Raw genomic sequence first — 12978 nt, 5'->3', positions numbered from 1 at the left:
ACGCATCGATCGAGGAAATGGAGGAGGATTTGTTGGATCAAAATAAAATTAATCACACGTTTACACCTGGTTCAACGCCTCTCACTACTTATGTATTTTATATAGTATAGTATTGTAATTGGATTCAAATTCTTCTAGGAAGTCTGATACATGTGTTCATCATAGGGGGCGTTCAACGTCGGTGGTTCCGTGTAATGTTTAGAATGAATAAAACATAAAATAAAAGTCGAAAGTAACAAAATTAAAAATTTATATTTACGTAATAAAAAATACATCATAATCGCGTACAAATATAATAAGTATTAAAAATAAAAAATTCTGTGAAAAAATAAAATATAGTAAAATAATGAAATCGTACAATCTAGGTATAATCTATGATACAAAAAGAAACAAAAAATGAAAAGAAACAAACGCAGTAAATTCAGAGAGGGATCGTTTGGGCATCCCTCCCAGTGTACCCTAAAAGCTACGGACATTTGACCCAGGGCGGCCACAGAGCTGTGATATGCGCGGATGGGGCGACCCCGACTAGAGTCACTCTGCTGCCCTGTGTACGTCTGTCTGTCTGGCTGTGTATCAATTGTGTCCTTCGTATTTACACCAAAACGACTCTCATACATCCTACTAAATATATATGTATGTAAACTAGCGTATGTGTGTGTGTGTGTGTGTTGTGTTAAATGTCTCGTCGTCTGTCGTGATGTGTGTGTGTGTGGTGTGGTTCGTCCCGCTACGATGCACTAGTTGTAGAAGCCGGTGAAAAAATAAACGACACGTTTAGTTGCATAATGTTGGGGTTGCGTTTGTCGTGGGCGGTTAGTTGGCCAGCAGGAGAGGCTGGTAGCGAGGCGCCAGCTCTGCGGGGGGCGCCCACGCGCGCTCCGATGGGGGCGCAGGCGCCGAAGAAGACGGGGGGAAGCGGCCGGGGGCGCCGCCACCGCTGCCGTTGGACGCGTACGACGCCCCTGGGTAGTAGAGGGGCCCCTCTGCGGGGGAGAGGGCTCGCCCGCCCCCGGAAGAGCCCCCGGCGCCTCCGCCCCCGCTGCCTTGCTGCTGCAGCGCGCGTTGCTTTATGTAGTTGGAGAACTCCGTTGGCGACATTCTGAAACATTGTGAAATATTGCCTTAGTACTACTGTGTGACACTAAAACAGTACGAGGTCGATGGAAAAACACATTGGAAAACGAGGAAAAGTATAAGGCTTTTCCTTTTCGAACACACTCAAAAGTGCGGCATGGGGTGCGTACGTGGTTTCCAACTGTGATAGGTGTATTTTCATGTCATTGTTATTGTTCACCCGGTGTAGGATGACACGTTACCCTTTGAGTGCTGACGTCTTTTATATTGAAAGCCCGCCACGCTGAAAATTTCGCCAACTATGAATGATTTAGAAACCAATAATAAAAAATTGTAGCTTATCCAAACAAACCCTAGATAACTACCGACTAGGATTTCGAGTTATGTAAAGGTGTGTGCTTATACCAGAGAGATGTAATAAGAATAGAGGGGCCCTTACGAATAAATAATTGTTGTCAATTTTACGCGGTACGTCTCTATAAATACGCTACATCGCGCGGAATACAATCGGATCAATTTACTTATAAAAATGTATCCCATGTTGTTTATTGTGTGTTTTTGAATGTATTGTGCAATTTTTACCGATGCTTGCCCATCTTGCTAGTAATATAAACAAACAGAAAAGTTTTTATCGGACATATGTATGTACGTCGAGCACCAAGCGTCAAATACGACTGATGCTAAAATTATTTAGATCTGTCCGTGGACAGAATGTCACTTGACAACAAAAGAACACCTGAAGCCACTTCTATTAATATTACATTTCTCTGGCTTAGACTCTCTAATATATCTTGCAAAAATATAAAATAAACAAAATAAGAATGTTTTTTTCCAAAACTGGTTCCATCTTCTTCATTGTTGTTAAAATGTAATGCTCACAATCTTTATGAATGCTAAGCCACAATCAAAAATACTCAGCAGTTAGGGATTTCCATCGAGAAATTCTGCTATGGTTATAAATTCAGAAACACCGGTGTAAACCAGTCTTTATAAACATTGACACGGATTACACGACCCATGTTCAATGCACTATTTTTCAATGCTACTTGGAAAGGCTTAGCGGGTAGCAACTTTCTTGCTTATTTTTATATATGTACATACTCAAAAAGCAACGCCTATCGGCGTATTTCAGGCTCATGTACCTGTTGGCAAAACGTTAATCGGCGTTAGTCAGCATTCAAAGGATTAAATAAAACGCATATGCTGTATTTTTCACCCCAGGAATTTCGACCAATAGCATTTCACGCGTACAATGTCTTTCGAAATGCAATTGCCTGAGAGGCGTTGAAAGAGATAGTATGTACATATGTTTTTCCTAAGAGCGAAAACACACTGAGTGGTACGTTTTTTTTAAACATGCGAGAAAAACGCAGCACTCCTAGCCCATATACATGGTACACAGTCCCGAAAATCACACTCTGGAGCGTTTTCGGTGATATTTTATCCTTTATCCATTTATCCTTGCCTAACAGTGATCAATAATGGTTTATCCCGTCTTTGAAGAAATGTGGAGAAAGTTGTCTTCCTACAGTGGATGCATCATAACCAGAGATAGGCGGAGGAGGGGGCTGAAACGGGTTCATATTGTCAATTTCAAAGGTTAACAATAGAAATTGACAAAAGGAACCCTTTTTTTTCGAGCTGGCGCATCACAGCGCCGGAGACTAATCATAACAGTCAATAGCTGTCTTTGAATAGACTCACACAACTTTTACGACAAGTTCCTCCTACATTTCTTCAAATATGGGAATCACTGCTATTGATCACTGTCAAACCTACATATGTTAATACAATGATAAAACCGATTCCTATCAATCATCTGATATGTTCTGACCAAAAGCAATCGCGTGTTATTGCATATATGTATAACTAAAACTAAGCTTTTCGACCAATAGAAATCTAGATTCAGAGTTTGTCTTGCAAATACTACTCAAATGAAATATAATATAAGTGTTACAAGGTTAGAAGTACAGGAAAACAGAGTAAATATTATGTAAAATACATATGTAAATATTGTGCTGTCTAAAGGGATTAGGTGTGTAGCAGAGGAATCTGTTTAACGATTGATTTTTCTCGTACAATTCAGATCATGTACCTAAACTCTTTTGTAAATACTTTTGTAAATTTGACTTTATGGAATCCTTTAACCACCCTATTAAACTGAAATTAATTGAAAACATCTAATAAACTATTTGAATATTGAACTATAGAATATTATTTATCCATTACATATTGCACTAAAGTCTGTTAACAAACGTTTACATAGGTAATAAAAGTTCGATCGTTAGTTCGATCGAATTAGTTTAAATGTCACAAAACGTTAAATTAATCTAGCAATTAAAACTTTAACCAACCACGTTCTTAATCTACATTTAACTCCATCAACTGAGTTGCTATAATAGGGTGCTTTAACTTCCCTAGTCATTATTCAAGAATGTTCTATCCTTAGGGGCATCGCTGGGCTCGAAAGAAGCAAACTTTTAATAGAATCATTCTTTCAACAGCTTAAAAATTTAGATGTAGTATGGAAATTAAGACTTTCGAATATTTACCTATTGGCGCGTTTGCTGGTGGTCTTCAATTTGGTGCTCCCGAACTTGGTCTGGGCAAAAGTGGCTGTTGTGAAGGTGAGGGGCGCAGTGGCGCGCGGCAGGAAGGGCGGAGGCGCCGGACCAGGGGATCCCCGGAAGGCGAGGGGTAGAGGAGGTGCAGGCGTGGGCGCAGGCGCCGGTGAGCCCCCGACCGAAGCCGGAGCCCTAGGCGACAAACTGAGAGCACCCAGCCCCCCACTGACAGCCTCAATGGGCCTGAAGCACTGAGCTTCTGGGTTGAAGGTGCGCGTGACTTCGCGGTCTGCGCACCGGTCCTCCTGTTGCTCCTCGCTGAACAGGACCTTCACCACTCCCTTCTCTCCTATACGGTAGCTGACTTCTCCGGGATCCACCCACACGGCCAGCTCTGGAGGCAGGTTCTCGAGGACATCTCTCACGGGCACTCCGGATTCGCGAGATGCTCTTTGCAACACTGGGTCGAGGGGCTCTCCCGTCTTCAGGCAGCGGAACGCTGATCCTTTGAAGGGCTTCTCTGGGTACCAGTGCCCTCGGAATTTGTCTTTTAACGCTTTCTCCAACTCCTCGCCGAAGATGTTGACTCGCCGTCTTGGCAGCTTGTTGTACAGGTACGATATGACGAAGTTGAGCGCCACTTGGACCTCAATATGCATGGTGGCTGCGTGCGCTCTCCAACCTGAGAACAATACCAAAATACCACTGTGAGAAACTGTTGTCTACTGAACTGTACCAGAGTGTCTTGTGGCGTTTTAAGTGCGCGTGCAATATGATAATTAGAGACGCTAACCCCCTCGCCACTGCCTTGTCAGCAAACAGTGTGATTTTGCAAAATAGCATATGTACCTATGTATACACTTGCATGTATATTGTTTTCGTTTGTGTTCACTTGCTACAATGTTGGGAACGTTTCGTAATATAATTAGGATTGTTTCAAGCTCTTCAATGTATATTATAATGATTGTGTGGATTGCTTTGATTCGTGTGATAAAAGCCTTGTACATTCAAATATTGAAACAACAAGGTTTGAGCAGGAGCTTGAGTTAGAATTTTTATTATTAACTCTCATCTTATATATTATATAATTATTGTATGTAAATGCCATGACAGGAATCAAATCAAGGTGACACATATGGTTAGATTATTATTGTAAATAAGTACTGACAATTTTTCAAACATAACAGGAAATAGAATACAATAGAGACAACCACAGACAATCAACAAATTTTTTGACACAGCAAATTTGTGAGAGATACATGATGAAGGTAGGATTTTATAAGATTCAACAAATTCGAGACGCTAATAACTCGAATTTGTGAGAATCTGGGGGGGGGGAGGATACCGATTTATTTGATCCATCACAATAATTAAATTAGAAAAATCGAAAAATTCTAGCAGAAGACGGTTGATCTGTGTTTTTTTTTAAAACAGAATCTCAACATAGATTTCAACATTAACCAGGAACATGCTTTCGATTGTGTGGTCACGGGTTCTATTCTTGGCATGTTGCTGGCCAGACCTTGGATATGTAACTCCAAGATCGATAGTTTCCTATCAGAGTTTTCCAACTTATCTGATTTCAATGGAAACGGTTCCAACAAATTGGCAATCCTGTTCTATTTCTCGCAAAATTTGAATAATTTTTCATAATTTTTTGATATTTAAAAATGCAGCAAAATTTTGTCCATAGATGTCTGTATGATTGTTAATCGATTTTTATAATTGGTCTTTTATAATACTTATGTACAATGTTTGACCATAGATAAAAAAAAACAAATAAATCATTATTTTATAAAAGTTGACGTATACATACATATTTATATGAAATATACAATTATCTTTAACGAAACATTTCACCATTAAGTTTTGTGCATTTAATGTAAAAAATATATGACATAGATGTCTTTATGGTGATTGTAATGTTGGATGATCGATGTTTGTAATTGGCTTTGAATAATAATTATGTATAATGTTGGCAATATATGTCGTGTTAGTAAAAATGAGAGTAAATTGTATAAATGAATAAATAAACCTCGCTACGTGAACGATATTTTAACAGACTTGATAATAACAATCTTATATGCATAACTATGATAATGCTGTGGGCAGTTTTGAATGAGTTATGAATTCGTGCGAATGATCAAAGCTTGATTTGCTTGGATGGTTTAAGTAATTGCCAGTCAATTTCGGACGAAGAAGATGTTAGTTCTTATGTTACGATTAAATTGAGCTTATCTCGCTTATTCTGATAATAAATCATAAAATTATTATACATACATATAATGCTAACAACTGAGAGGTCCCGGATTCAACCCCTGGTTTGACCTCGATTGAAAATAAATGTGACTCTAAGTCGATCCTTTCCTATCAGAGTCTACCATGTTATATGATTTCATTGTTGAAACAGTTCCTCACCAAATACCACCTACCGGTTTTTTTATTTATTTATTTTTTATACTTGGAAATGGCGGCATAGCTGATGGACTCAATTATATTTATCCGTGATGCCATTTTTCAATGCCTGAGCGACATCTATGGTATTAAACTTGTACATATAGATCTTTAATTTTGAAATCATACTTAAATAGTGGGTAGGATTGTTTTGGCCAATTTGACGAAGAACTGTTTCAACAACGAAATTGGATAAATTGGCAAACTTTGATAGGAATCGATCGACTTAGAGTCACAAATATCCAAGTTTGACCAGCAGAATCAAAGATTAGCATGAGATCGAACCCGGCAACCTCTCGGTGCTTAACATAAGCGCAAATGGTATGCACCCGAAAAATGTGTGGAACGCTGTATGCTAGTTATGGTTCCCGGAAAGATGCACTAAATTGTACTGAATAATAGCGCAATTTTGGGAAGTCCTAATTTTCAAAGGCGCTCAAAAAGAACTTACGCAATAGAATTTCACACAAAAAGGTTAGCACCCTCGGATAACATCCAACTACCCCTTGAGCATATTTGAAAGTTTGGATGTCTCGAGAGTGCAACTATCTCGAGTGCATTTTTCCGGTCACCGCTAGTTATAACGAGGAGAGAGAAGTCTGATCAGCAGCACTACAGATAATACTCTTTTTTTTTCAATAGAGGTCAACCCATGGGATTGAACCCGGCAACCTCTCAGTGGTTAGCATTAATGCAACTACCAAGCTATGCTGCTGGCTATTTATTACCACTATTTAAAAGTATAAAATTTATCAAAAAATAAAATGGACATAAAATATATTACTTATCGTGCATGTGTTTTTAGATGAGTTCTACTTTTTACGGAATCATATATATTTTTGACGGAAATGAATGGCTAATTTTCTGAAGGAAATTAATAGCTAATTATATTTTCGAATGAATAGTAGAGAACGGGTTAAAGTTTTTCAGCGACCTCCATTCGAATTGGTCATCTTCGTTCACACAACACAGCTTCTTCACGCGTTTTACATAATATATTGTCTTTCTCTGTCAAAAAAGCATAGAAAATAAATATTTTTGCGCCTTGACCATGAATTTGAAAACGAGGAAACTTACGGTCGCATACGAGGCATCATATTGCGTTAAAAGCGGCATTAAAAATATAATATAATATAAAATACGGCCGACGATAAGGCTCTTTCGCATCAATCAATGACAAGCCGCCATCGGATGTACGGTGAGTAATGTTTTCCCTCAACATTTACCGAAAAGATTTATAGAGGAGGGTTAATGGCCCAAAATTAAACCTCGCTTTTTCACCAAATGACGCAATTCTTCCTACGGATTGTCATCGTGAGGGATTCGCGATGCAGCAGGGAGTGTAAATCGTCGAGGAAAACGGTTATTAGACGACCTTGCAGTGGCTCGACCGATGATGATGATGATGATGGCACATGTGTGCAGCATCCGTGTTCAATGGCAGTGGCCATCGCGGACTAGCAATGATTTAAATAACAATATGTCACAGTTACCGAAGAAGACGTACGCAATTACGTATATATTACACACACACACACACACACACACACACACATGTTGCATTACCTGTGTATGTCTGTATGTGCAGCTCGGAAACATAAAAATGCACTCTAGGGCAGAGATAAAATTCGAAGTGCAAAGTTTGCGAAAAATTTCCAACGCTGGAAGTTGTGTTATGAATTCAAAGTTGTGGAGCGAGTTTTCCCATTTTGGCGAGAGTGTTGTTTTTAGATTTTAGCTTGAACCGAACTGACACGCACGTACGAGTATGAAAATTTAAGAGTAGAGTTCGAAAATGGTGTAAGTTACATAAGTGAATTTTACGTTGTTGGGAATTCGCAATAATCGAATTATCGGAATTGTAAAACTTTGTGTATCTACATATGTACATATGTATTTATAAAGGTAACGTACATAATACACATTTATGAGAAAGATACATCGTATACGTTACAGTCCAAGTGTACACTCCGTTTCGTTCATGAACATACTAGTTTTTTCATACACGAGCTATTGGGTTTAAGTTTTAACAGTCAAAAGCTATCTTTAAATAGATTCACCGAGTGTTTCATGAAACTTTTGACAGTCACAATCATTGAGATGTCAAAGCGTCAAGTATTTAAAAGCGAAATCCTATGGAAACTGCATTGCTATAATTTCCGTTTCTGCTAATTTTTAAAATATTGCATCAGGGTAAGTATACATATGTACGTATGTACATAGCGGACGAGCCAACACACATACATACATACAAATTTATAAATGAAATTTGTGCGTCTATTCGTATAGTTCGTATAAGGAATAGATGATCCATTTGGAATGATATAACAGAAAACGATGATTTGTAGAAAAACAAAATTGAATAGAAAAATAAAAAGGTTATTTTTCGCACAACGTATGTACATATCTATCGCGTAAATTGAAGGATGGGTGTATTTACGATTTAAAACAAATATAATTTATATTAAACAAACTCTTCTTTAATTAATAATAATTGCACTGAGCAACAAAAAAAAAAACGTTTTTTTCTTACTGGAGCGGAGACTAATTAATCTTTTCTAAGATTCACCCAAATAAATTCGAATATGACAATGATTTTTGATATGAACGTTTATAAAAATGCGCATTTTTTACAGATTTATGACATTTATCTTGCAGGCTTTAACTCAAAATCTAGTATTGTTGTGCCCAAAGTGAGTATTGGAATCAATATACAGATGTTTTTTTCAATTTTTTATTGCTTTAAAATACTTATTAAGTAATTAAGTATTTTTAAGCAATAAAAAATCCCAATCAATAGATAAAGACATCTCAATAAGACTGCAAAAGCCGAAAATCTGTAAAAGTTGCACATTTTTAAAACGCTCTTATCATAAAGGAGAGAAAGCCATCAAAAATCAATGTCATGTTCGTATTCAGAGGGCTAAACTTAGTAAAGATTGATTAGTCTCTGCTCCGGTAAGTAAAAGACGTGATTTTTTTTGCTCAGTGTTATTAATTGAGGGCTATCAACCAAACAGGCTGGGAAATTTTTTATAGATAAGTGAAGAAGTTTCGGAAATTGAGAAAGAGGAATAGAGAAATAGAGGACCAACTGTCGAATCTTTATGAGAAAAGTCTGAAGATCTTACATTTCAGAAATAGTACAGCATATATAAAGGAACTGAAACTCTAAATTAAGGAGCGTACTTTACTTTATGATGACAGTCCACACTTACTATGTGAGCCGTTATATTTAAAAGTGGCAAAAGTCCACTTTCTTAATTTCGAGAAATATCTCGCAAAACAATAAATAATATATAATGTTTTGCATTTGACAATATTTAAAAATACCGGTTGCTTGTAATACATACGTTTATTCTGCTTTTCCGATTCTGGATATATTGAATTAAAACAAGTGATAGCAATTTGTGAATGAAGTCGAACATGAATAATATTTTTGGAACTGAAACTTGGACTTCCGCCACTTTAAAATATAACGGCTCATATGTAGGTATTTACAACATTCTAACTGTAACCAATGCAATAGTTCTTCAATAGAAGCATTAAGAATCCAGTAAGTTGTGTCCTATCTATTCGGTTTACAATTTTGGACCACATAATCGTAATAATAATCACATCACAACCTTCAATTTAGAAAACAGCTGTTTTGAAAACAGCACACATTCACCATTCACTGAAAAAGAGCTTACGATATCTGCAACGAAGCATCCGACGCTCACCGCCACATTTCGTCAAGACCAATTAAAACCACAAAATTTGTACAAAACGCACAATGTGCGAGATGCAAAACATACACACGACCAATTTGCGTAATATTATGTTCACAATATCTTCTCATCCGGCAAAATTCCTACGTAATATTTTCAAGGCGTGTGCGTTCGCCGAGAACAGCAACAATCGCGCTGGCCGTTCAAAGGTCGCCCCAACCTCTGAAACGTCCCTCCGGTTTCAGACAACGCCATGAATTTCAATCGATATCTCCCCTAACCCCTTCCCGTTGCTTCGGGGTGGTTTCGCAACCCCCGAACAGCTGAGAGGGCCAGCGACGAGCGCAAAAAGTTTCCGCGTAAATTCGGCTCCAGCTGAGCTCACCGAAACCTCAACCCCCGGCTTCGTACGCCAGCACCGACATCGATCCGTTCACCCCCCGGCCTACCCACTGGTCTGTACTTGCTGTAGAATGATGGGGGTGGGGTGGGTGGTACCGGAAGCGGAACACTTAAGCGCAAAGTGAATGAATACGTCACGTGACGTACAGCGCTATGCGGGTGACCTAGTCGTTTTGTGTTATTGAATATCTTGATGTTTATTGTGGTGACGTTTTTCGATTAGTTTTATGTGACGTGTGAAAGGGTTGGGGTTGTGAAATATTGCTAATATGTATTACAGAAGAAAGGGACGTTGACTCTTTATGTAGTCTGCGATTTGTTTACAAAATACTTCCGTATGTAATTAGACGTACACAAGAAAACACCTTTCTAAGAATAACTTGCTTTCACTTTGAATGTTTGATTCTTATTTACATATTAGTATTTAAATAAACTTTTTTATTAAAATTTAATTATTAGTTCAATTACACAGAGCAACAAAAAAATCCGTATAAATGTGGTTAATAGCGAAATAAGTTCATAATATTAGGGAAAAAATATGAATTAAAAATACAAATGATAAAAGGTTCGTAAAATATCGCAGTTCGGAAAAGACGCTCTCAGTTCAAAATCAATCCAAAAATTCAAAATCAGAGACTTGCAAACAAAGATAGAAGGCATCGAAAAGAGAGACGTCAAACAAGTGTCCTTGGCCAAAGAACGAATACGAAACGCATCGGTCATTTAAATTTCATAAAAACACATTTTTATCACTCATTATATAACCTATTCGTGAAGTAAAAATATAAGGAGAGATAACGACAGCCTATAATGTAAAATTTTAGTGATACATTGATAAATAGACGTTTAAACAATTAAAATTTTGTAAAAAAGGATTAGGGGACTGTCACCTTCTCCAAAATTTTTGAATTCTTGAACGTGTTAACTACGATTATATTTCACCATCTACTTAGCGAACCCAATTGAAATCTCTATCGGCGGCCAAACCTCACAAAATTGCGAAGTTTCAAAGCGAAATTTGTCAGACCAATTGGCGAAGTGAAACTAAAAAAAAACCGTGTAAAAAAGTATATATACGTATTTTTCACTTATAATATTCGCTGGATAATTAATCATATTTTATTTCACGTATTTTAGAGCAATAAAATCAATAGAAAAAGTGTGATTATACACAATCAATAGAAAAAAATGTGATTATTGATTCCAATACTCACTTTTGGCTCAGTAATACCATATTTTGAGTTAAAGACTGCCAAAGCAAAAAATCTCTAAAAATTGCGCTTTTTTTAACGCTTTTTGTTTCATAAACGAAAATAAGCCAGTAAAAATCATTGTCATATTCGAATTTAGTGGGTTAAACTTAGTAAAAATTGATTAGTATTTTTTGTTGTTGCTCAGTGTAATTTTAACGGAATGCCAAAAAAATTCATATTCTTCTGTTGAAACAGTTTCTATTATCGCTACCCTTCAACCTCTCAACTCTGCTGTTTGCACTATTGACCTTACGTTCTCGTTTATTATTTAAATTTGAGACTATGCATTATGATGGCATATTTTTTCTAGTAACTTCCTTTCTCAAACACACTTTTAATTTGATTCGAAGATCTTCATTAGACCAGGTACAGTAGTTTTGTTTACTAATCCATACTATCAATAGTTGAAAATATACCATTCACAGTACTTAATAGTTGCGTACGATTTTCACGGTATTTGCTCTACAGCTTATATAAATTTTCTACAATCTATTTATAAGGACATTGTACGAACAGGCAGAAGCCAAACAAACGAGTGTTTGCATAGAGGACGTTGTAGGGTGGGTCTTAGCGGTATTGGTCGAGGAGGGGTTAGAAGTCTTCTAGAACTCCTTCAAACTGGATTAGCAGACAAAAACACACGCGAAACTTTGGCCTACACTCACACACACAAATATTTCCAAGGAAAATCGATTTTCACGATATATGTAGTTATGTAGTTACCTTATTCATATATGTATATACATATATGAAGGTATAATACACAGTATTCGCACACACAACAAAAAGACAAATCCCTTAGCTGGATTTACACGGGGTTTATTTCGAGCGGGACGTTTATTCGTACTAAATACATTGTAGAGTTACCACGCATTGTGGTTGTGTATTGAAAATTGTCGGTTTATATATTATTACACATATGCATACTTATGTATGTCAAAGTAGGGGCTTGTCAGATTAATTTGAGTCATCAATTTGTAGTCCATGTTCTTTGCTTGTACTCCCACTTTGCGGCGAGGGCACTCGTCGTATCCCGTATTATTGACTGTATGAGTATGAAATATTATATTTACATAAGTTTTAACTAACACTAATTAAGGCGCTGACACACGGAATCGTACTGCACGGCACGCTAGGTAGACTCTAGCTGTGTGTTTTATGTTATTGTTAATTTGTACAATATTATTATTTAGAAAAGTTTCTCTTACATGTATGGGAATCACCGTTATCGATCACTGTCAAGCCTACGTATATACATATGTCAATATAAGGAAAACATATTACCGAAAAACCTAGGCCATTTTCGATTTACAGGTTAACTAAAATGGTGGATTTTAAGCAGTGCTATGACTTGGAAGTATGTAAATACATCCTAGCTCATGATTTTTTTTTTAAATAATAGTATCAGAGAAGATTCATTACTTAATTTATAGCTGTCACCATTATTCTGTACATTTTATTTGTGAACATCATTGTAGTAATTAACAATACTTTCGTGTATTAGGGCTTTGTATGGGA

General features: G+C 37.0%; 1 protein-coding gene across 1 annotated transcript in view; it reads right to left on the bottom strand.

Moving 5' to 3' along the window:
* Nucleotides 1-225: 225 nt before the first annotated feature.
* Nucleotides 226-12978, bottom strand: part of Tob (Transducer of ERBB2) — a 39898-nt gene continuing 27145 nt past the window's right edge. Inside the window, exons 2-3 of the mRNA XM_077446525.1 lie at nucleotides 3630-4323; nucleotides 226-1102 (exon numbers count right to left, since the gene is read on the bottom strand). Coding sequence (XP_077302651.1) covers nucleotides 817-1102; nucleotides 3630-4300 — 957 coding nt within the window. The 5' untranslated portion in view covers nucleotides 4301-4323 and the 3' untranslated portion in view covers nucleotides 226-816. The remainder of the gene's footprint in view (nucleotides 1103-3629; nucleotides 4324-12978) is intronic.

Source organism: Arctopsyche grandis, chromosome 3, assembly GCF_051622035.1.
Source record: "Arctopsyche grandis isolate Sample6627 chromosome 3, ASM5162203v2, whole genome shotgun sequence".
NCBI classification, from domain to species: Eukaryota; Metazoa; Arthropoda; class Insecta; order Trichoptera; family Hydropsychidae; genus Arctopsyche; species Arctopsyche grandis.
The sequence above is the reverse complement of the archived record's forward strand: the minus strand, read 5'-3'. Positions and strand labels throughout refer to the sequence as shown.